The following is a 26,859-nucleotide window of genomic DNA, read 5'->3' as shown; positions in this document are numbered from 1 at the left end:
GAAGTTATATATGGTGTGTTTTTCACCATGTCCTACAATAATCCAGCAAAGGATGCGGCTCCATGTTGTCTTGTGAATGCAGGGAGCTTTTCAACCTCTGCTGGACTTAAACAGCCAGGGGGAAGGAGGTCATGCAGGGACACCCCACATAAGACTCCAGGTAAACAGGGAATGAAAATAGCTGAAGCAATGTTTATTATGCATGGGGAGAGAGTGGAATTGCATGATGTCTTTCCCTGAGGAAAATTACCATTACATCCCGTCTACACTGCATAGCTACCTGTCAACCTGTAGAAACCAAGCAGCGGCCAGACAGCCTGTGGACGTTAGCCAGAGCGCCCACATAGGCTGATGACGGACACACGTGCATGAATGCACAAACGCACATCAACACAAGCACACAAAAAAAACCAATCTTGAATCTTGATTGGACCCACATTTGGTGGTAGTTTTTGAAAGTTTTCATGCACATATAATAACGTGGAGTGTTTGATTACGACAGTTTGGTTCTGATTTGTTAAGATTGAAATACTTGCACACAGAAAGCGTAGACATTTTAAACCAGGGATATTCAACTACATTGTTTTGGGGTCTATTTTACAGAAAGCAAAAGACCAGGTTCGGGGCCAGACTTCCGCCTTTAATATTAGTCTTATTTTGTATATTCCAAATACCGGTAACCAGCATCCTCTACAGTACACATTTGATTTTGGTCAGTTTATTTTGTCAGAGATACAAGAGTACTCCACTGATATTAAGGACCTTCTGCAAAAAGCCAGTCAAATATCATGTCTATGACAGCACTTTAGTGTTTTTAAGTATCTGCAAAAATTGGAGTCCCTCACAATTTTTGGCCACCAGTTAAATAGCCCAAATGATGAAAAGGAAAGGACATAAACTGGAACCTTGAGGAACATTACTTGTACAACTAAAGAAGTTGAACAAATGACTATTGGCTGCATCTGAAGTAACCAAGTTACAGCAAGAAATTAGTTATATAAATCACATTATTAAAAAAATGTGTAACCGCCAAAAAGGAGAGGACTTAAAAGGGTCCTTTATGATTTTTTCTACATTTAAAACACTTCTTTCTGGTCTACATAACATGAAATGGTGTTCCTTTGGTCAACATTTTGCATAGATTGTGTTTTATAGACCATCTTCAAGCCGCTTTATGACTGTCTCTTCGGAATGCACCATTTTGTTGGCGGTACATTTTGTGCAGAGGGCCTCCTCTAGGCCAGATAGTCAGCCATGTTGTAGTTTATTGCTCGAATATCGAGTCTACTGACACATATAAGTTATAACTATATGCTACTATACACTACAGCGGAGGATTTTACCATGCATGTGCATGTACGGACCAGTCTGCCCCATAACAAGTAGAGAAATATAAGGAACTTACTGACTACAACTTGGGAGTATACCTGGATAAAATAGCAGATTCGCGTAAAACTCTTCATGAAAACCTCTACCATATGTGGAGATATTCAATGATGTAACTTAGGCAAAATAAGTCACTAAAACCTCAAATTCCAAACAGCGTGTTTGGAGCAAGCAGCACGGTGGAACAGGGGTTAGTGCATGTGCCTCACAATACGAAGGTCCTGAGTTCAATCCCAGACTCGGGATCTTTCTGTGTGGAGTTTGTATGTTCTCCCCGTGACTGCGTGGGTTCCCTCCGGGTACTCCGGCTTCCTCCCACCTCCAAAGACACAGGTTGATTGGCAACACTATATTGGCCCTAGTGTGTGAATGTGAGTGTGAATGTTGTCTGTCTATCTGTGTTGGCCCTGTGATGAGCTGGCGATTTGTCCAGAGTGTAACCCGCCTTCCGCCCGAATGCAGCTGAGATAGGCTCCAGCACCCCCCGCGACTCCGAAGGGGACAAGCGGTAGAAAATGGATGGATGGATGGATGGGTGTTTGGAGCAGAAGAAGGCAAGATTGTTTTATAAATACCTTCGCCATGCCTCTATGGTTTGATTTAAATTTTTCGGGACTTACTATGGGGATCCCAAAAACATAAAAACAGTTACCAACAGGTAAGAACAATTATTTAGCATGATAAGGCCCCTTAAAAGGGGTGACTTGAGAAACGGCTCAGCTATGTAAATCGAAAGTTTGAACACGCAAGTTAACATTTGAATGCAAGGATCTGCCAAGTGTTTACAGTGGTCCAAATTCCTCTAAGCAACAAGAACACTCCAGTGTTCTTTAGGAATTTGCTGCAAAAATGTTTGTCTGTTTGGACTCAACTCAGGGTCCAGTGTATTGTCATTCCCAGATTTGGCCGCCAATTGACTAGCTCTGTTCTAAAGCTTTTAATTTAAAAACATTCACAAATAAAAATATTTTACCTTGTTGGTGAGCAACTGGCACACTTGTGGGACATAGTCAATCAGGCATCCTCCACTTGGGAATGCTGGAATATGAAGTGCAGAGGAGCCGCCAAGAGCACTGTGTGGAAAAAAAAATCTGTTATCATTAGGCATATATACTGTACGTACATCTAAGGAACAACATTGTGCTTAGAACAAGAGACCTGTTGGGATCATCCAAAAGTATGTGATTAAGCTGTCCACCAATGTTTTATCCATTCATTTCCATTTCACTCTGTTTATGGGTGATAGAAACTTGAGCCTATCCCACCCTAAACTGATCTGTCAATAACAGAATGATTGTGAATCAAGCATTGACTGGTAACTAGCCTACACGGCCTGCTTTAAAGCGATTTAAAATAAACTATACAAAAATGTCCCTGCAACCAAACATGTAGAATTAAGTTAAAAACGAATGTGTTACCCAGGCTTCAGGCTTATTTTTAATTTTTTTTTCAGTTTTGGAAACATTTCTGTCTTGTCGCACAGCCCCATTAGTGATTATCCCATGCCTGTTTAATCAGGAAATCTGCTGCAGTGGCTCCCCAATGACTAACCAACCGAGGTTGTCATTCCCTCATTTTGCTCTCATCTGGGGCAAAATAAAAATGGAATACCCCGAAGACGGGTTAAAGGTCTAAAAGAGCTGCTTACTGACTTTTATTGCTATTTTCTGTTGCTGCTTTCTATTTTCATCACATTCTTCATTATAGCAACATGGTCACAGGCCATTTAGAAATGTTATGTCATTTTTAAAGCGGAGCCAGTGTGGACAATTGTGGTTAAGCATCCAAGGAAGAATGCCTTAAAGGCCTACTGAAACCCACTACTACCGACCACGCAGTCTGATATTTTATATATCAATGATGAAATCTTAACATTGCAACACATGCCAATACGGCCGGGTTAACTTATAAAGTGCAATTTTAAATTTCCCGCTAAACTTCCGGTTGAAAACGTCAATGTATGATGACATATGCGCGTGACGTCACGGAGTGAACGGAAATATTGGCACACCATTGTGTCCCAATACAAACAGCTCTGTTTTCATCGAAAAATTCCACAGTATTCTGGACATTTGTGTTGGTGAATCTTTTGCAATTTGTTTAATGAACAATGAAGACTGCAAAGAAGAAAGCTGTAGGTGGGATCGGTGTATTAGCGGCGAACTACAGCAACAAAACCAGGAGGACTTTGAGTTGGATAGCAGACGCTCTACCGTGAGTACAGCTTTGGCTTTCAACATTTGATCGCTTGCCCGTACGTGCTCGGCGCTATGTGCATGTCACATACGTAACTTTGGGGAAATATATGTTTCTTGCCGACTCTGATGGCGGCCGGGGTGTCGTCGAAAGCTACAACGCCCGCTGCCGCACCGCTGTCCTCACCTTGACTTCCTCCGTCTCCGGGCCGCTGACCCCATTGGTGATCGGGTGAAGTCCTTCGTCGCGCTGTCGATCGCTGGAACGCAGGTGAGCACGGGTCGTGATGAGCAGATGAGAGCTGGCGTAGGTGCAGAGCTAATGTTTTTAGCATAGCTCTGTCGAGGTCCCGTAGCTAAGTTAGCTTCAATGGCGTCGTTAGCAACAGCATTGTTAAGCTTTGCCAGGCTGGAAAGCATTAACCGTATAGTTACATGTCCATGGTTTAATAGTATTGTTGATTTTCTGTATATCCTTCCAGTCAGGGGTTTATTTCTTTTGTTTCTATCTGCATTTAAGCCCAATGCTATCACGTTAACTCCGTAGCTAAAGTGTTTCGCCAATGTATTGTCGTGGAGATAAAAGTCACTGTGAATGTCCATTTCGCGTTCTCGACTCTCATTTTCAAGAGGATATAGTATCTGAGGTGGTTTAAAATACAAATCTGTGATCCACAATAGAAAAAGGAGAAAGTGTGGAATCCAATGAGCCCTTTTACCTAAGTTAAGGTCAGAGCGAAAAAAGATACGTCCTGCACTGCACTCTAGTCCTTCACTCTCACTTTCCTCATCCACAAATCTTTTATCCTCGCTCAAATTAATGGGGTAATCGTCGCTTTCTCTGTCCAAATCTCTCTCGCTGCATTGTAAACAATGGGGAAATGTGAGGAGCCCTTCAACCTGCGACGTCACGCTACTTCCGGTAGAGGCAAGGCTTTTTTTTTTTATCAGCGACCAAAAGTTGCGAACTTTATCGTCGATGTTCTCTACTAAATCCTTTCAGCAAAAATATGGCAATATCGCGAAATGATCAAGTATGACACATAGAATGGATCTGCTATCCCCGTTTAAATAAAAAAAATTCATTTCAGTAGGCCTTTAATACAACATCATGCAGCATTATGCTAAATGTCACACATGATTAACATACTTTGAGGAATGCTGTTATAGTTGATCAGAAATGGAAAAACAATAAAAATGAAAAGGTGATTCACAGACAACAGTCAAGAAAATCTCACAAATTCCCTTACATCAGCAATCCATACGCACAAAACAGACATTAGTCTTACCGCGGCAACAAGAAATCTTCTTTATATTTTTTCCTCATCCTGACTGACTGAACAGCTGAGGTCAAACCAAAGTTCCAGAGAATTGCAAAGTATCAAAAATAACTAAGCATGAACGTGGGAGTAATAGGGAGGAAGGTGGAGCACAGATTCATCTGTTTCACTTTACTGGCGACACCCAAACCTGTATATCTTTATGGGAAAAGGTCTAAACAGAGTTCACTGACAGGTCAACAGTCACTGGAGTCAGAGTTTTGACTAGGATGGATTCAGATTCAACTCTGAATGCACCTCTTTGTGGAAATCTGCTGGTTCCTCCTTTTCTGCTATGTGGAGTGACAACATCTTTAAATCTTGACGTTCAACCTGTTTGTAGCTAAATCTATAGACGGTTTTGTTCAAGGACAATCCACACAGCTTCTTGTTAAAATAATTTTTATGACAATTTCAAAGCCACCATTGGGCTTTGTGCACATAATTAGCATTAGCCTGTGCCTTTTGCCACACACCAGCCGACGTTCGATTGGAAATTGCTCACAGCAGTGAAAGGAGAAGCCTCTGAAAGGGAAAATCTAAATAATGCCCATCTAGCCACCCACAGTTCTAAGTATAGCGTTACATCATTCAGATGGAAATGAAGACCCAGGAACAAAATGATTTGTTCATCACTCATTTGTGTCAACGGATTATATAGTTTTCCTTTCAGACCCTTCTCTTTAAAGAACACATGAAAGTGGCCTTTCAAACAATCAATTGAAATCTACCAAAATGTCAAATTCTACTCATTATAAAGGTGTGAAGACAAAGCCTCAAACCGCAATTTTGTTTAAATTGTGTTTATTTATATATATCTCATTATGGAAATTATAACTGACTTAAAGGTGCTGTTTGCATCTTCCTCACAGTAACATTTTTCAAAGCAAAAAATATAACAAGATCACAGAATTGTGTTACCATTAGAGGTTTAACTGAACACATTTGTTGGAAAACTGTGTATATTTTTCACAATTACGAAGTTAATGTAATACATTTTTTTACCGGCCCGAATAAAATGACTGTTTACGGCGTTCACTCACCCGGTCTCGTCAACACGTACACGCAGGGAGTGCGTGCACACATAAAAAAGCAGTCCAAGAGAAGCAACGAACAATTTGCAGTCATGTTTTTGTTATGATATTATATACATTCAATGACATCTAACGCTAGCTATCCAAATTGTTATTATTAGCTAACAACACCTAATTGGTACTTTAACTTAAAGGCCTACTGAAACCCACTACTACCGACCACGCAGTCTGATAGTTTATATATCAATGATGAAATCTTAACATTGCAACACATGCCAATACGGCCGGGTTAACTTATAAAGTGCAATTTTAAATTTCCCGGGAAACTTCCGGTTGAAAACGTCTAGGTATGATGACGTTTGCGCGTGACGTCAATGGTTGAAGCGGAAGTATTCGGGCACATTGTATCCCAATACAAACAGCTCTGTTTTCATTGCAAAATTCCACAGTATTCTGGATATCTGTGTTGGTGAATTTTTTGCAATTTGTTCAATTAACAATGGAGACTGCAAAGAAGAAACATGTAGGTGGGATCGGTGTATTAGCGGCTGGCTGCAGCAACACAACCAGGAGGACTTTGAGTTGGATAGCAGACGCGCTACCGTGACTACAGCTTTGGCTTCCAAACTTTTGATCGCTCGTGCGTGTCTCTATGTGCATGTCACGTACGTATTTTTGGGGAAATATATGTTTCTTGCCGACTCAGATGGCGGCCGGGGTGTCGTCGAAAGCTACAACGCCCGCCGCCGCACCGCTGTCCTCACCTTGACTTCCTCCGTCTCCGGGCCGCCGACCGCATCGATGATCGGGTGAAGTCCTTCGTCGCGCCGTCGATTGCTGGAACGCAGGTGAGCATGGGTGTTGATGAGCAGATGAGAGCTGGCGTAGTTGCAGTTAAGCACGATGCTATCACGTTAGCTCCGTAGCTAAAGTGCTTCGCTGATGTATTGTCGTGGAGATAAAAGTCAATGTGAATGTCCATTTCACGTTCTCGACTCTCATTTTCAAGAGGATATAGTATCCGAGGTGGTTTAAAATACAAATCCGTGGTCCACAATAGAAAAAGGAGAGAGTGTGGAATCCAATGAGCCAGCTTGTACCTAAGTTACGGTCAGAGCGAAAAAAGATGCATCCTGCACTGCACTCTAATCCTTCACTCTCATGTTCCTCATCCACGAATCTTTCATCCTGGCTCAAATTAATGGGGTAATCCTCACTTTCTCATCCGAATCGCTCTCGCTGCTGGTGCAAACAATGGGGAAATGTGAGGAGCCTTTCAACCTGCGACATCACACTACTTCCGGTACAGGCAAGGCTTTTTTTTATCAGCAACCAAAAGTTGCGAACTTTATCGTCGATGTTCTCTACTAAATCCTTTCAGCAAAAATATGGCAATATCGCAAAATGATCAAGTATGACACATAGAATGGATCTGCTATCCCAGTTTAAATAAAAAAAATTCATTTCAGTAGGCCTTTAACTTTAACTAAAGCTAATGCACAGCATGTGTTACGTGTAATTACGTGTGAGAAGCCGGAAGAGGGGGGTGGGGGGGGCGCTATACTGTGTAAAACACATTGGAAAGTTTACACCCTCTAGACATTTAACTGTTGTACTTCATTGATAGGGACGGCGTGGCGAAGTTGGTAGAGTGGCTGTGCCAGCAATCGGAGGGTTGCTGGTTACTGGGGTTCAATCCCCACCTTCTACCTTCCTAGTCACGTCCGTTGTGTCCTTGGGCAATACACTTCACCCTTTGCCTCTGATGGCTGCTGGTTAGCGCCTTGCATGGCAGCTCCCGCCATCAGTGTGTGAATGGGTGAATGTGGAAATACTGTCAAAGCGCTTTGAGTACCTTGAAGGTAGAAAAGCGCTATACAAGTATAACCCATTTATCATTTATGTAAATCGAAATGCATATTTCAACATGTCCGAGAAGGAGGAGGAAGAAGTGTAGCGTAGACATTGTTGCTCTAAATTCCCCATTGTGGGATAAATAAAAGTATATTCTATTCTATACTATCCCCGTTTGATTTATTTTAAGAGACTGGATTTCCGTCGCTGACCACCACTAAAACAACAGATGGTAAAAACACCCTGCCCAATTACTTATAACATGCTATTGTGAACTTCTCTCAGGAAAACAAACTTCATGCTCCTTTTGTTGCATCTACAATGATAGAATCTGCGGGGAGATACAAATTCTGACTTTCCAAGAAGCTCTGTAAAGAGGCCCTGTTACTGTCTAAACTAGTGACACGGCGTTCATTACTATCCACATGGTGAAGTCATCATAAAGACTTACACGACCCCTCTGAGCAATGCAGCCTATTGTATTCTATTCATTATTTACAGTATCAGTGTACATTTAAATATAAAAACATTCACACACTCTCCCTCTCATGATTTATATGACAGGGTTGCCTATGACTTCATCAACTAGCAACATTATGTGATGTGACTCAGGTGGATAGTGACGAGGCACCGTTTGTTTATGGGTGAGGGGATCCGTGTGTGTGTGTGTGTGTGTGTGTGTGTGTGATGTGGATCATACAACAACATTAGTCCAGATAAAAGCTCAGTTGCTAGATGACGGACATGAATAATCATTAAAGTGAAAGATAAAGCCAAGAACAAAATTAAGATGCAGTTGAACCACAGCAACATTTCTATTCACATTGATTTTTTCTGGAAAAAACAGTTTCACATATTTGACTTTAAAACAGAAGTCTGTAAAATGTCTCCCTTTAACTATCTGTGCAAAACAAGATACATGCTTAACTAGACAATTAATAATCAAAAAATGAACTCTTTTGAAAGGTTTTGCTTTATCTTGTGCTTTTTTATAACACATGTTCTTACAAAAAGGCCAGCCTAAACAAAGCGAGAGCGAGAAGAACATCAGTAAGTTGGAGGTTGTCCAGCTTCACGAAAAAGACAAGCTTTTACCCTAATTTCTGGACTATAATTTGCAACTTTGAACCCTGCGTTTTAGACAATGCTATTTTTACCTGGGTTTACGAACTTTATGCCGCCAACAAGTTTTGCCTTGCCATTTTAGACCAATGAAATTGCCAAAGGGGTCACAATGAAATTGTTCACAATAAAATTAAATGCACTCACACAATCATTCAGTCAGCCGTTTAGCGTGTTATGCACTCACCCTCATCATGGCGAAGACAAAACGCATACGATGTTGCGCACTTTGTGTTGAGTGGGAGGCTTGGCTGACTAGCGGCGAGAAATCTTGCCGAATGTGCAGAGCAACTTTTGCTCAAGATCCAAACAGCGGTAACCGTGTCAAGAAATCAACTATCACCAACAGCTTTCAAAATGCTGTATTGCTTCTTTTGGCATAAGATCAGAGGCAATTTTGCCGCGAGAAGAAAGTGAACGTGAAAACGAGGCTGAGAAAATATCGGACAAGGCAAATTTGAGTCTTTTCAACTGCAACACTGACTGATTGTTACAGGTACTGTCTTTTGTCAAATTTGTGAATAAACACAAGTGCATGTATAAATATTTTCAATGTGTACATCTGCAGCGTATAGACATGTGCGGCCTATATACTGTATGTACAAAATATAATTTGTCCATAAATCAATTGGCAAGTGCTTATATTTTGTTGTGCTCTATAGCCCAGAAATTACAGTAGACAATGCCGCACTAACTAATATTTGAGTGTTCACAGCATGCAAAGGCATCATTTGAGAATTATGTAATTTTAGTATAAGAGCCTTTTATAATTGTTTGGGTTGGTCAAATGCATTGACCAACGCAAAGGACGTCACACACACGCACATACACAACGCATAATGTTGAAGTAAGTGCTTTGGGTTGCTGAAAGTGAGACGAAAGTGTCTGCAATGGCATTGGAGTACTGTCAAATGGGTTTGCTGGTTAGGGATACATTTATTTCATCGGACCGACAATTTCAGACTGTGTCAAGATGTTTTGAACCTTGAAAAACTATCTGATGGAAATGCAAAGATTTTCAAAGACTATAAAACACCTAGACAGACTCTAGAGAAGGTAAACACACAAGTTCTCACCCACACATAGGCAAACAAACACACACTTGCACACGCTCGCACACACACACACACACACACACACACACACACACACACACACACACACACACACACACACACACACACACACACACACACACACACACACACACACACACACACACACACACACACACACACACACACACACACACACACACATATCAGCATCCAGGCAAGCCTGAACACACAAACATGTGAACAGGCACCTAAAGGCAAATGCAGATACACAAACATTAGTGCGCTGCAGCCTAAAACTGTCTCTCTGTGTTGAGTTCTCTGGGCTCCTAAATCTGGTTTGGGGGCAGAGACGGTGCCCACTCGATTCTTTTATGCAATGCAGCAGGTTTTCTGGGGAAGGAAAGATGTATCCATCTCATCTCATGGGCATGGTGCAATCAGTAAAAGAGAAGTCAACATGAAAAGATGGATGAGATTGCCTATACAATAGCTGTGCAGGAGAAGCATGAGCAACAACAATAAACGGTTATTTTGCAATGACAGCTGCCAAGCCAAATCAAATACTCCATGAATTTGTTATTAATATTAATCACTAGTTTAACAAAATTATTAAGACATGAGTAAGACACCTAGATTAACTAAGAATGGAGGAAATATAAATAAATAAATTATAAATGGGTTATACTTGTATAGCGCTTTTCTACCTTCAAGGTACTCAAAGCACTTTGACAGTATTTCCTCATTTACCCATTCACACACACATTCACACACTGATGGCAGGAGCTGCCATGCAAGGCGCTAACCAGCAGCCATCAGAGGCAAAGGGTGAAGTGTCTTGCCCAAGGACACAACGGACGTGACTAGGAAGGTAGAAGGTGGGAATTGAACCCCAGTAACCAGCAACACTCCGATTGCTGGCACAGCCACTCTACCAACTTCGCCACGCACGTAGAGTTGGGTGTCTCCTTGTACACTTCAGAGCTTCTATTTTTGGGGAAACTAGACTGAGCAAATCAATCATTTTTGCCTGTTTATCATGTCATGTGTCAACAACATACAGTTGTGCTCAGAAGTTTGTATACACATCATGGGCATGAATATCACAATACTTTTGGACTCATTACAATCTATTTGAACCGTTTTTTGTGAAATTATAACATAGCGTACATCTTCAGTGATGAAAAGACTTGGTTGCACAAGTTCAACTTTATTTAGGATTTTCTCTCGTTTACATTTGTTAGTAAAGTGAGTTTTACATCAGCTTAGAAGGAGGTTACCCACCAAGAAAAAAAGCCCCTGCCCTGAAATGGACAACTTTGCCGCTGGTCAAATGATATAACGATGAAGCGTTTGTGGCCCAAAGACAATAAGTATGTTTAGAGAAGTCAAGTTGGGGCTGTTTTGTTAACAGTGGTATCAGTGCACTTCACAAAGTAGATTGAATAATCAAAAAGGAGGACTAACTCCAAATTCTACAAATGCACCTCCATCAACAGCTAGAAGGAAGAATGTTTGACAATAGGATGTTCCAACCGGACAATGATCCCAAACATATATGAAAACTGGTTTTGGAATGGAACATTTTGACTAAAAATATATGCTTCTGGAATGGTGTTGCCAAATCCTCAGCCCTATAGAATATACAGTATGTGGAAAATGCATAAAAGTCAACATGGTTCTAAGAAACCAACCAATTCTGCCTAGATAAGTCAAATATCCGGCCAGATTTATGCCAGAAGCTTGCAGATAGCTCTTTAAAAAGGGTCTGGTCGTAGTGAAACTTGCTCAAATACATTTCAATAAATATTAGTAGGGGTGTGTAAATGCATTTGAGCCTGTAAGTGTATTTTTCATACCGTGTAAAAACACCCTTTTCTTGTTTTTAAACAATCATTGAAAATGTAGGTTGTATAATCATTCCACTATGGAAAAAAAATGGTTCAAATAAAGCATTAAGGGCACACAATTAATATGACATTCATACACAAGTCAAACCATTCCATGACCTAAAATGTTGGAGGACCAACAGGTTTGTAGTCACTAGTTCTGTCTATATAATAGGGCTGCGAAACTTTGGGTGTCCCACGATTCGATTCAATATCGATTCTTGGGGTCACGATTCGATTCAAAATCGATTTTTTTGATTCAACGCGATTCTCGATTCAAAAACGATATTTTTCCGATTCAAAATAATTCTCTATTCATTCAATACATAGGATTTCAGTAGGATGTACCCCAGTCTGCTGACATGCAAGAAGAGTAGTAGATTTTTGTAAAAAGCTTTTATAATTGTAAAGGACAATGTTTTATCAACTGATTGCAATAATGTAAATTTGTTTTAACTATTAAATGAACCAAAAATATGACTTATTTTATCTTTGTGAAAATATTGGACACAGTGTGTTGTCAAGCTTATGAGATGCGATGCAAGTGGAAGCCACTGTGACACTATTGTTCATTTATTTATTTTTATTTTTTTTTATTTTTTATAAATGTCTAATGATAATGTCAATGAGGGTTTTTTAATAACTGCTATGTTGAAATTGTTACTAATATTGATACTGTTGTTGATAATATTCATTTTTGTTTCACTACTTTTGGTTTGTTCTGTGTCGTGTTTGTGTCTCCTCTCAATTGCTCTGTTTATTGCAGTTCTGAGTGTTGCTGGGTCGGGTTTGGTTTTGGAATTGGATTGCATTGTTATGGTATTGCTGTGTATTGTTTTGTTGGATTGATTAACAAATAAATACAAAATAAAAGAAAAAAGAAAAAAAAGAAAAGAAAAAAAATTAATAAAATCGATTTTTGAAAAACTGAGAATCGATACTGAATCGTACAACGTGAGAATAGCGATTTGAATTTGAATCGATTTTTTCCCACACCCCTACTATATACTGTGTATATATATTGGACTGTTGTTGAGCTGATCTTTCTGTTGGTGGTGTGCTATTGTTGGTGGGGTTTTTTCATCTGTATTCAATTGGTAAATGTATTTTAACATGCTGTCACTTGGCCTTTGCTCAGGGACAACAGATGAAAATGAACATGTAGCTACATCTGGTCTGTGCAATATATGCATTGTGCAATGACCCTATCAAATAAACAATGGTTGTATCCATCCATCCATCCATTTTGTACCGCCTGTCCCTATCGGGGTCATGGGGGGTGCTGGAGCCTATCTCAGCTACATTCGGGTGGAAGGCGGGGTACACCCTGGACAAGTCGCCATCTCATCACAGGGCCAACACAGATAGACAGACAACATTCACACTCACATTCACACTCTAGGGCCAATTTAGTGTTGCCAATCAACCTATCCCCAGGTGCATGTCTTTGGAGGTGGGAGGAAGCCGGAACCAGAGGGAACCCACGCAGTCACGGGGAGAACATGCAAACTCCAAACAGAAAGATAGAGAGCCCGGGATTGCACTCAGGACCTTCCAATAAATTCAGATGCAAAACCTTATTTTTCAACAGGGAGCTACTTTACATACACTTTAACACATTCTAAATGTCACCTTTATTAAACATTTATAAACTATATAATACAAATTGTTGTATTAAAAATACATCTCATCACATGGTATTGCCACAAAAAAGATATAAGAAAATGTAAAACAATATTGTGGAGTTAATCTTTTAGATGCTCACTAAAGTCGGGAGCAAGATTGAGTATACGTTTATATGCACTTCTCCAGTTTTCATACTTTAATGTGACGTCCCCTCACTATATGCACTGTCTCTGTTGGTTGTGTGTTGTCCTTACATACTTTTCATGTTATTGTTGTTGTGTACTTATCACTGTCTTACAGAAAACACACATGACTTTCAGTTCAAGTGTGAATTCAAAAACAAAGTTATGGTTATGGTTAAAATACTGCTGTTTGATACATTTCTACCCAATGGGATGCATTACAACTAGGGATGTCCGATAACGGCTTTTGCCGATATCCGATATTGTCCAACTCTTTAATTACCGATACCGATATCAACCGATACCGATATATATACAGTCGTGGAATTACCACATTATTATGCCTAATTTGGACAACCAGCTATGGTGAAGATAAGTTCCATTTAAAAATAAATAAATAAATAAAATAAGATAAATAAATTAAAAACATTTTCTTGAATAAAAAAGAAAGTAAAACAATATAAAAACAGTTACATAGAAACTAGGAATTAATGAAAATGAGTAAAATTAACTGTTAAAGGTTAGTACTATTAGTGGACCAGCAGCACGCACAATCATGTGTGCTTACGGACTGTATCCCTTGCAGACTGTATTGATATATATTGATATATAATGTAGGAACCAGAATATTAATAACAGAAAGATACAACTCTTTTGTGTGAATGAGTGTAAATGGGGGAGGGAGATTTTTTGGGTTGGTGCACTAATTGTAAGTGTATCTTGTGTTTTTTATGTTGATTTAATTTAAAAAAACAAACAAAAAAAAACGATAACGATAATTTCCGATATTACATTTTAAAGCATTTATCGGCTGATAATATAATTACAACTGTGTTATTGTACAGAATTGTGTCACTTTTTTACACATGTAGAATTGTATTGTATCCATACACTTTAAAAATATTGACTTGTTTTTTCATTAACTTGAGTTTATCTCCTTGTTGGTGTGAACAGTCCGTCTCCCTCTTGTTTTGTCTTCTTCTCTTGTGGATGTAATGCAGTTGAGAGTGGGACTGGGGCACGCGTAGAAAGCTTACTCTAATGATTACTCGATCAAAGTGCATACAGCGGTTCCTTGGCTAATGAATGCCACAGCCAGGGCCGCCTTAACCTAAGGGACCACCGGGGCTGAGGCAAAGGAGGTTTTGCAAACCCCCAACCAAAAATCATACTTTGTATTAAAAAAAAAGTCTGTGCGAGTGTAACAGAAGCCAGTCAATTTCAAGAATAGTGATGGCAATCAGGGAGATCGCCTTTTAGCTCAGTAGTCAGCATGCCGGCTCCTTACCCCGGTGACCTGGGTTTGCGCCTCGCTTGGAGCAGTAGAATGTAAAACGCAGCCGAGAGAAATATTACACAATCGCTATACGAAGCTAAGCTGTCTGTGATTGAGAGCTACAAACTACAATAATTGCATTCCACCGTCAAAATCGTGGACCCCTATTTGGGTGGGGTGCCCCGGGCTTCAGTACAGGTAAGCCCGTGCATTAAGGCTTGTGGCCCCAGCTCACAAGCTTTTTAGGATACAAATGTCTCTCTGCTAATTTTTAAGCTTTAGGTGGCGAGCAATAAGTGGAGTTAAGAACCTTTTCACTACTAGTTGGCCTAGCAAATGTCACAGTGAAACCAGTACGATCCGAACAAAACATTCTGTGTCTCACTCGCCAGCATTAACTAATAGATAGCAAAACTTTGTTTCTCTAACTATTAGAACAAAGAAAGTGAGAGTGAAAGACAGTGCTGAGAGGGAGAAGCGTTTGATAGTCACTAAATCAAATAAATAGTTTGTTGAAAGATATGACCAAGGGGTGCGATTGAGTTACATGCTCCGTCACAGCTTTAGCGGTTAGCTTCTTGGGTCATCCTAATTGGTGTGTTTGTGTAGCATGCTTAGCAATTTATTTTCCTTTGGTCCTCTGGTGACAATGTTACTTGGAAGTAGGGGTGGGCGATAAGGACTAAAACTAAAGTATTTTTAGGCCGAATGGCGATGCACGATATTTACCGGTATCTTAAACAAAACGTGCAATGTGCTTAAGGTTGCGAAAGTATTTCATGGCTAAATAACCAGTGTTGAGAGTATTCAGATTATTTTTTATTGTAAGTAGAAATGTAACTTGTTCTTATAAAGTAATTAGTAAGCCGTTACTATTACAAAGCAGTTTTCGTAAATTTTGTTCATTAATGTTAGGTTTGTAGCCTCACCCTTGTGCGCGGGGATTGATGGCACTTCTACTCTTACTGCGGTAAAGGCCGCTAGCTGTTCAGTTTGAAACTACTCTTCAGCTACCTAGTCGCTATATTAGATTAGTCCCACGGGCTATGGAGAGAGGTACTTTCAAGCCGAGGAGTAGCTACTAAACATTTCACACACCGAGCGAGCAGCAGAGAGAAGCTATTGCTAGCTGCTGTGCTAAGTCACTAACAGAACTGAACAACATAAACAGATTATATTAGTGATAAAGCCGCTAAAGGAAAGATATGTTCTCAAGCAAATTGGTGTATGTGTCACTCACCAATAACCAAATGTAGCTGGTGACCAAAGCATTCCATCACTCGGTAGTCGAGAAGTCGGCACCGAAGCCGCCATATTCTTTTGAAAGTTTGTTGTGTTGTGCCATTGTGCGTCAGAGAAGCCTATGTAAACACGCAAGGGGCGAGATTGAGCCAAAGGGAATGCCCTGTGCTGCACTCATTAGGCTTAGAGAAGAGCAAACGGCCATAACAAAGGCACATCAAAAGATACCAGTTTGGCGGTATTGTCTCAAATATATACCTCTTTTTAAAATATACCGGTATTAACTGTAATACCGCTATACAGCTCAGCCCTACTTGGAAGAAACCTATTTTTATTAACCCTGGTGGTGAGGATTAAAAGGATCTTAGAAGCGGCTTCTAGATGACGTGTCCAGCTTGTTCTAAAATTTGAGGCGGTGTTCTGGCAAGAGATATAGCCTCCTGGAATTAATGCAACTCCTGCATGTGCATCACAAGGAATATGGAATATCTCCCTGAGCATGCATCCATTTTGAAGGACTCTTTATCGTGAGTACAATCTTTAGCCATGTAAACAATCGGACACAGGCAAAGATCGGCTGGACATGGTCGATCGCCGATCAGTTAAAAAAGGCAAATATTGACCCTCAATCCGATCGCATTATCAGAATTTGAACAATCTTTTCATACAGACACATAATGTTTTGTTTGAAAATCACCTGCCTCATCATGCCATACCAACAAGAATATGTAAGGCTCAAATGATCAGAATTTAAACATCTCTACAGGCAATCTTTTCACACAGAGACATAATATTTTGTTTGAAAATCACCTGCCTCATCATGCCATACCAACACAAATGTGTAAGGCTCAAAAGATGAATATGGAGCTCCTTTTAAAACACACCCAAAATTTTGCCACCTTCTCCTCGATTTGTCTTAAAAGACGCTTCCGAAACGTGCCGTTTTCCCCTGGCATTTTTTTACGTCTCTTTCGACTAACAACTGGACAGCTCGCCTGCATGAAGCTCATGCTTTCACTGTAGATTTCCTTCAAGGTGCATAAAACATTATGTAAAAAATGAATCTTAAGCAAAGTGAAGATTTTGTTGACTTCTCAAAATCAATAATTGCTACAGAAAAAGAAGCACATACATCAAAGAAACGAGCGGATGCATCAGGCTTGATGCACAGTGCAATATTGGTAACAATGTGGGTGTCTGTCAGGCTACTTCAGCATTTGTTTATTTCCTTGCTGTTCTGCGAGGCCGAACATATTACGGCGATGGGTCGTTTGAAGACAGCGAAAGAAAACTGTTAGAAAGAGCAAGAAATGGGGAACAAGTGGGAATAGAAATGCTGTAGCTAAGGGGGGCAAGTTTTCGTTTGGAGAGCTTCGATACAAGCGAAGAAGAATGGAAGTAAGATATCAAACAAGCCAGTAGTGATAGGAGAGAGGACAAGAGAGGAGAAAGGAAGAGAAAATGAGAGAGAGAGCGGGAAATGTTCTCCTCTCCAGTGTGTTGATTTTTTTAAACTTCTTTCCTTTTCTGTGTTTTAGTCGAGTGAGCGACGACCTTGCTGGGTAGAGCATAGTGCTTCTCTCGCTTTTAAGTCCCACTCACTCGCTCATTTCCCTTTGAGGATCAGCCAGAGGGATCAGCTGAGGAGAGGGAGTGATAGAAATTTAAGAGAGATGGAGAGAGAGGAGACAGGCTGTAGAAGTGTAGAACAATAAAACGGGAAGAAAGTGGTTTGGGGGGTTGGACAGGTAAGACAGAGGAAGAAACAGTCAAAAACTGAAAAAAATGGTACGAATCAAGGCAGACATTGCAACACAAACGGACTGGTGAAAGAAAGCAGGATGAAAGGTCACACTACAAAGATGCAGATAAACTTCATGAAGACATGTTGATGGGTTGAAATCATAGCCAAGTGGCTGCAGCTGCGGTATTTGTAAAACCACATAAAAAGAAAAGAAACCCTTTTAAAGCTGATTTTTGGGGAATTTTTGCTTCCGATTGCGGGGGGTTCTGGAGCCTATCTCAGCTGCATTTGGGCGGAAGGCAGGGTACGCCCTGGACAAATCGCCACCTCATCACAGGGCCAACACAGATAGACAGACAACATCGTTATTTAAAAATATAAAGCAACAGGGGTAAATCTTCGCTGTTGCTGTCTATCAAAACCCTGCTGGAAAAATGCTGCAGACAAACATTTTCCTCTTCAGCAGAGCCAATGTAGAGATAATGAGCGTGTTACACAAGGGTCGGCAAGGACATACAGGGAAACTAACAGATTTGCATGAACACATGTAGACTCCATAAAAGGCGCGTTAACTGACATTCCCATGTGAAATTAGGGAGCAACCATGATGAAGAACGTAAAATGCAGTCATGCACAAACTCGTACACACATGCAATCATTTGTTTTGAAACAACAGTGAAGAAGCCGCCCCGGGTCATGAATTAACACACTCCCACACAGCTGACAAAAAGGTGCACAAAAGCATGTAGCTGGGTATATTCATAGAGGGTCTTGATATGCATATGTGGTAATGTCTTTTGACAAAGAGGCAACATTAGGCAGGAAGAGGAGGTTGGCAAATGAGAGTTTGGCTGAAAGTGGTACTATGGAGCGTCTGCATTTGCACTGTTGCTTTCCTCATTTATTAAACCCCCTGCTGCAGCGCTGTCAACCACCCTTTTTCCGACTCCCGCGCCAGAGCGCTTGAGTTCAAACGCTGCGCCATACTGCCTTTAGCCTCCTTCTGTCTCATCTCCTCATGCAACTGGCAGAGGAGAAGCTCGAGCACCACAGCAAAAAAGCTCCTGTAACATACATACAAGCATGTACGCTCCAAGTTCTAGCAATGATGATGTACCGAATACATATTCACTAGCTACTGTATCAGGGACAGCTGCACGCAAATACAAGTGATGAACAATGTAGTTTTTACAGCGACAATAATGCAGAGTTTTGTGTTTTTCCACTAAAATATCAGTTTAATCTAGAGCTACACAACTGTGGCATAAAAACTATTTGTCAAACATTCTTTAAAATCAGATTAACCACAATTAATCACAGGTTATTACTCGCTTAAATAATTTATACTGACTTAAAAAAAGACCCCAACATTTGTACACAAATGTCATTTTACTGTCAGCATATTATTGGGGACAGTTTTTTATGTTTAATGTTTTACTTGAATATACCTAATTTATTTGGTCAAAACTTGGTAATAATGTTAGGACACAATTATACAAAAATTTAATAGAACAAGTTTATTCAATTATAAAATATTGCAGCATCACAGAAGGTGAATAATATTTTACAATTGAATTGAAAAATGTTTTTTTAAATTTAAAAACAAATGACTAAATTATATGCCTAATATACTTTTTAAATATATGATATGGTAGTACTATATTGCATTTTTACAGTCATAACATTTTTAATATGTATTTTCCATTATTGCGCAGTGGTTAGCGCTAGTGCTTCACAGCGAGAAGGTCCTGGGTTTGATTTCCGGGCTCTGGGTCTTTCTGTGTGGAGTTTGCATGTTCCCCCCACGACTGTGTGGGTTCTCTGGCTTCCTCCCACCTCAAAATACATGCACCTGGGGATAGGCTAATTGGCAACACTAAATTGGCCTAATTGTGTGAATGTGAATGTGAACGGTTGTCTGTCTCTCTATATTGGCCCTGCGATGAGGTGGCCCGAGTGCAGTATGGATAGGCTCCAGCCACTCCGCGACCCCAAGAAGGATAAGTCGTAAAAAATGGATGGATGGATATTATATTATACATTATTAAAACATACATGTTGCCTACAGAAGTGGGATATACTGTAAATATGTATTATTATGATATAGTATTATTAGTAAAATTCATATAATGAGAGCTTTCAACATATTTTTTGTGCAAACATATTAAATGTGTCAAAAATGTTATTGAGTTTAAGTGTTAAATTATATATAATATTGTGAGATAATATATCAAATGCAATACATATTTTTATTACACAAAATATTTATAAGGAACAAAAAACATTATTTATACAAAATATACTTTATCCCGAATGCATTACAACACACATTTTTCTGGTAACCATCTGCGGTTAAAGTGAAGGAGTATGGTAAATGGGTTATACGTTTATAGCGCTTTTCTATCTTTGAGGTACTCAAAGCGCTTTGATACTATTTCCACATTCACACACTGATGGCCCTAACCACGACCCATCAGGAGCACGGGTGAAGTGTCTTGCTCAAGGACACAATGGATGTGACTAGGAAGGCGGAAGACAGTGATCGATCCAGGAACCCTCCGGTTGCTGGCATGGCCGCTTTATCAAACGAGCCACGCCGTATGTGCGGACAAAGTAAATTGTGTGATTACTCTGCGTATGTATATGATTAATGCAATAATTTTTTATTTATTTATTGTATGAGTTGATACAGGGGTTTCTAAAGAATGGCCAGGGGGCCATATTCGGTCCACAGCTAGTTTTTTTTATAAGCCTTTGACATGTTCTGAAAATAAATTAATCCATTATTAATGAGGTACATAAAATATACCAACAACTATATAACAATTATTTGCTGTTAGCTTTAACACAAAATCTAAGATAATGTTTTATCCCCAAATATATTAGACCATACATGATGTACATTGAATTGGTTTTGTCATCATTGATGTACAAAATGTATAAAAGTGGCCCACGGTATGCTTTAATTTTTCAGTATGCGGCCCTCGGTAGAAAAGATTTGGACACCCAATGGCTTAATGGCTTAATGACAGCCCTAATACAAACACAAACATTAATAGCTCTTATTTTGTATACATTACACAATTGTACCTAATTATGTTAACTTATTTATAAATAAATGTATACATATCTTGGAGGCCTTGCGACTTCATGGTTAATTAAAATGTAGTGGTTGTGGGTCATAACGCTGTATGATATTTTGTATAGTTTAAAACAACAGAGTGTTAGTGTCACTGTATGTGGAGTTAATCGGATTATAATAATATCATGGGGCATGTGTCTGTCCACTGAACTGCAAAAATTAAGCTGTATATTAGAGAGTGATCAGAAACAGAAGCAGCGGAACACCACAGAGAAGGCACAGAGGAAAGAAGGAGAGATAATGCGGTGGTGGTGTTTGGTGAACAAGGAGGGGCAGAGGTCTGTTAACCTGGTGTGACGGGGCGTGTGCTTGTAAATAAACATCAGGCTGAGATTATTCTGAGCACGGAAGCCCAGACCACAAGACCCTTAGGTCAGAGTGGGCCCATACCTGGCTCTGTCTCACACTAACACTGAACAAAACTCAAACATTGGTGCCATTAACACACAACCACAAACATACACTATACATAATCATATAAAAAACACGTAATAACACAGAAAAATGCTTTTTTCTTAAAAAAAAAAAAGAAAGAATATTCCTATTATCAAAGCAAATCACGTCATCTAAGAGATGATGTACTCACTGTTCGATACTTGGGGAAAGGTAAAGTTTTGGGAAGACTTGTGTAGCTTCTGCATCCTCAAAGCTCACTGATAGAAGGGCCACATCCTCTCCAGGGTCCAGATCTGTGTCCTAGGGGAAAAAAATGACAAAGGTAATTTTTATTTATTCCTGTACCCATTGCAGATGAGTGTTCGGGCCTAACGCTGGCACGCCACACTCAAAAGTATGATTTTTTTCAAAGTTGCATATGCACAAAATGGGCCCTAAAAGTTGTGTATGCCACTTTTTATTCTGTATTTCTTATTTTAAATGGAGACAGTGTCAACTGGAGACTCAAATTGAGATGTGATGAAATTAAGCTACTCATCACAAAACCAGTTATTAGTGTGCTTAGAAAATGAATCCTCTTATTTGTACGCGTTTCAAAGTGCATACCTTCATTCTCTCCTGTAACTATTTTGCTCCCCTTTTAATGTTAAATTGATTAGTCCATCCAATTATTCATGAGATTATCAGCATGCTCAATTGTAGAAATACAGCACTATACCAAATACAATTACCAATAATGGTCAACTACGCAGAACAGATCACATTTCATTCATTACAGCAACATTGTCACTCTCAGTCCAGCTAAACAGACCTAAATAAAAACATTGTGATCATGATCAAACCCACATGTTCAAACAACATTACGGCATGTAAAATGCCACTGACCACCAAGTGATTATTCTTAGTGATGTGGAAGAAAATGAATGCTATAGCTGTACAAGATCTAACTTTATTTGGGGGAAGAATATACTATAATCTGTTTTATTTTGGCACATTTCTATGAATGAGCCCTCAGATTTCTATGACTGGATTGTTAAGAGAACTGACAAAAAGGTAACATGTTGCAGTCTTCTCAAGTGAGCAAACATTTGAAGGGCACCTTTGATGAATTTTGTCTTTTCTGACTTATACATGTTGTTACAGCGTTGGATACTCATGTTAAACAATGCCAAAGCATCATGCTTTTTGGCGTAAGCTTGCACACAGTTTTAGATGCCTCTGTTCACAGGGTTTTGCAATCTGTAATCATAGCAAGATTAATGTACTTATTTAGACATCAAGTCAAGCTTTGTCAGAGGGGTAGGACGTGTTTTAAATGTAGATTAAAATCATTATAGGTCCCCTTTAAGGATGATGCTGAACTAAAACACACAAGTTGGAAAAAAAAATCTTAATTTAGCTTTAATACTTCATCTTACCAAGGCATTTTGGACAATCCCTTGTTTCCAACAAAGTGGGGAAGGCCCACTGCACAAAGCAAAAAACCTACAGGCAGAGTTGGATAGGTGTGGTGTGGAAGAACTTGAATGGCCCCTATAAATGACCTTTAGGATGTACTACCACGGATCTTGTAAGCCAGTGGTCTCCAACCACCGGGCCGTGGCCCGGTACCGGTCCGTGGCCCGGTACCGGTCCGTGGCCCGGTACCGGTCCGTGGATCGATCCGTACCGGGCCGCACAAGAAATTAAAAAATAAATAAAATAAAATAAATATATATATATTTTTTTATTAAATCAACATAAAAAACAAAAGTTACACTTACAATTAGTGCACCAACCCAAAAAACCTCCCTCCCCCATTTACACTCATTCACACTCATTCGCACAAAAGGGTTGCGTCCGTGGATCGATCCGTACCGGGCCGCACAAGAAATTAAAAAATAAATAAAATAAAATAAATATATATATATTTTTTTATTAAATCAACATAAAAAACAAAAGTTACACTTACAATTAGTGCACCAACCCAAAAAACCTCCCTCCCCCATTTACACTCATTCACACTCATTCGCACAAAAGGGTTGTTTCTTTCTGTTATTAATATTTCTGGTTCCTACATTATATACCAATATAGATCAATACAGTCTGCAGGGATACAGTCTGTAAGCACACATGATTGTATTTCTTTATGAAAAAAAACCAAACCCAAAACAAAACAAAAAAAATACCATTGGCTGATTGGTTGAACGTATTTTTCAAACACAGGACCGCCATTACAGAATGCTAGACAACTTGTTTATTTCTTATTTCTTGTGTATTTCTATTAAAACAAACTTGATAGCAAAGAGAAAGAAGAACAAAAGGAACGATTGGCTTGCAGGAACATTTGTGGGGCATCTTCATGCTGCAGAACGCGCACCAGTGGAACTATCTGGCAGTGTTTTTACTCAGCCGTATTCTTTAAAGATATGCCGTTTAATGTTGTTGTTGTTTTTTTTCCACAAACCTAATTTTGATACGCAAAGCTATGAAAAACGCACAGACTTTTTTTTGACATATTTAGAAAGGAGTATGCATGTGGCCACGGATCAGTTTCTACGGAGGACGCGCTAGCTGTTCCAAGTCGGGACCTGGGGTGGACTACTGCTCTATGCATCAACTAAAGGTTACAGGAACCTAAGGTTTCTGAACTTTTGGTGGAAAAGGGCCTATATTGTCTATGTACAATAAGGGTGTGCAAGTCCCAAAACATTATTGGCGGTAGAGAGGAAAAGAGAAGAAACATCTGTTTTGTTACATGCCACATTAGTTTCAACATCTGCAACATGAGGGTGAGCTGATGACTGGGAGCACCACTCAAATCATGTGTGAGATGGATACAGAAGCCACCCGGAGCTGTGTGCTAAAACCCTCATCTGCCTCTCAGAGGTTTGAGTTTCTCATTGTGTGATATATTTCCTAGAGCGTGGCCACTTCTAAGGGACTGTCATTAGTGCAATTTCACATGAAATATTATGAGCGCTCTCTCCCTTCCTCCCTCGACAAAGTCTCTGCAGCGTTAATCAAATGTCTTACAGATGGTTTGAACTCATCCATTTGTTAAAATCGTTGTTCGCCCTGGTGTAGAGGAAATCTAACCACCATACATGATGGACGGAGGCGCTGTGCAACCAGTTTGCAACAAAGGAGCCTCCAACATGATCAAGCCCATGAGCTAATTGGAAATAGTTCGGTCTGCTGATCCCAAAACTAAACTAATCACTAGCTTGAGCAGGCAAATAAAGACATTTCTTTTGGGAAATTTTACTCTGCAATTGGTGGAGTAGAATGGATTCCAATTAATGTAATCTAATGCTCTTTATTGATCAATCTTTGTAAGAATATTAAAAACAGCAAGCTGTGGGGACCAACCACGCTGATTAATGGTTTAGCACATTTTCAGAAAGTAGTTGAGGCTGTTAATTTTTTAGGTTATGTTTTCACTGGGGTTTGTTTGTCAATTAGTTAGCACGGGCAGATTTTGATGAAACCTTCAGGAAATGTCAGAGTTGGGATAAGGAATAAGTGATTAGATTTGGGGGCTGATCTGAATTATTTCTACTAAGTTACGTTACATTAGAGCTGGGCGATTAAAAATAATCAAAACCTACATTTAGAACAGGGATGTCAAACATGCGGCCCGCGGCCGAATCAAGCCTATGAACAGGTTCAATCCAGCCCGCAAAATGAGTTTGCCAAGTGTAAAATTGAGCTGCATTTTTAAATGAAAGGCCTACTAAAATGAATTTTTTTATTTAGACGGGGATAGCAGATCCATTCTGTGTCATACTTGATCATTTCGCGATATTACCATATTTTTGCTGAAAGGATTTAGTAGAAAACAACAACGATAAAGTTCGCAACTTTTGGTCGCTGATAAAAAAAAGCGTTGTCCCTACCGGAAGTAGCGTGACGTCACAAGCTGGAGTGCTGCTCACATTTCCCTATTGTTTACACCAGCAGCGAGAGAGATTCGGACCGAGAAAGCGACGATTACCCCATTAATTTGAGCGAGGATGAAAGATTTGTGGATGAGGAAAGTAAGAGTGAAGGACTATAGTGCAGTGCAGGACGTATCTTTTTTCGCTCTGACCGTAACTTAGGTACAAGGATTGGATTCCGCACTTTCTCCTTTTTCTATTGTGGATCACGGATTTGTATTTTAAACCACCTCGGATACTATATCCTCTTGAAAATGAGAGTCGAGAATGCGAAATGGACATTCACAGTGACTTTTATCTCCACGACAATACATCGGCGAAACACTTTAGCTACGGAGCTAACGTGATAGCATCGGGCTCAAATGCAGATATAAACAAAATAAATAAACCCCTGACTTGAAGGATAGACAGAAAATCAACAATACTATTAAACCCTGGACATGTAAATACACGATTAATGCTTTCCAGCTTGGCGAAGATTAACAATGCTGTTGCTAACGACGCCACTGAAGCTAACTTAGCAACGGGACCTCACAGAGCTATGATAAAAACCTTAGCGCTCCACCTACGCCAGCCAGCCCTCATCTGCTCATCAACACCCGTGCTCACCTGCGTTCCAGCGATCGACGGAAGGACGAAGGACTTCACCCGATCATCCGTGCGGTCGTCGGCTAGCGTCGGCTAGCGCGTCTGCTATCCAAGTAAGTCCTCCTGGTTGTGTTGCTACAGCCAGCCGCTAATACACCGATCCCACCTACAACTTTCTTCTTTGCAGTCTTCATTGTTCATTAAACAAATTGCAAAAGATTCACCAACACGGATGTCCAGAATACTGTGGAATTTTGAGATGAAAACCGAGCTTTTTTGTATTTGATTCAAAGGTGTACCAATACTTCCGTTTATCTAGTGACGTCACTCGCATACGTCATCATACAAAGACGTTTTCAACCGAAAGTTTAGCGGGAAATTTAAAATTGCACTTTATAAGTTAACCCGGCCGTATTGGCATGTGTTGCAATGTTAAGATTTCATCATTGATGTATAAACTATCAGACTGCGTGGTCGGTAGTAGTGGGTTTCAGTAGGCCTTTAAAGAAGCTGCTGTTCTAAATGTGTCCACTGGATGTCACAATGGCAATTCTGTTGGGCAAGCAAATAAATTATACTGGGGTAAGCAAGTATACCAAGCAAGAGGTACACCGTAAAGGGGGGCTGCAAATCCTCCCCCTCGACCCAAAGTAAAACAAACAGGAGTAAAATAATCAATCAATCAATCAATCAATCAATGTTTAAAATAAACAATTGGTAACCCCACTCGACACTGCACATTGATATAGTCCTGTGAAAATTATTGTCTTCTGTGCAATTTTAAAGAAAGTGAACAGTGGAAATGACAAATTAGTTAGTTGATACGTAGCAGATTTTTTAAATTTACACTTTATTTAGCTTTTTGTTCATCCAGGATGGGCTGTGACTT

The 26,859-nt window shown here is 39.8% G+C and overlaps 1 protein-coding gene across 2 annotated transcripts in view; it reads right to left on the bottom strand.

Annotated features, from left to right (window-relative positions):
* babam2 (BRISC and BRCA1 A complex member 2) overlaps positions 1–26,859 on the bottom strand; it is a 176,502-nt gene that overhangs the window by 26,090 nt on the left and 123,553 nt on the right. For both annotated transcript variants that reach the window (XM_062041738.1, XM_062041739.1), the window contains 2 exons: positions 21,653–21,762; positions 2,360–2,459 (listed from right to left, as the gene is read on the bottom strand). In XM_062041738.1, coding sequence (XP_061897722.1) covers positions 2,360–2,459; positions 21,653–21,762 — 210 coding nt within the window. The remainder of the gene's footprint in view (positions 1–2,359; positions 2,460–21,652; positions 21,763–26,859) is intronic.

Source organism: Entelurus aequoreus, linkage group LG03 (assembly GCF_033978785.1).
Source record: "Entelurus aequoreus isolate RoL-2023_Sb linkage group LG03, RoL_Eaeq_v1.1, whole genome shotgun sequence".
In the NCBI taxonomy this organism is placed as follows: Eukaryota; Metazoa; Chordata; class Actinopteri; order Syngnathiformes; family Syngnathidae; genus Entelurus; species Entelurus aequoreus.
The sequence above is the reverse complement of the archived record's forward strand: the minus strand, read 5'-3'. Positions and strand labels throughout refer to the sequence as shown.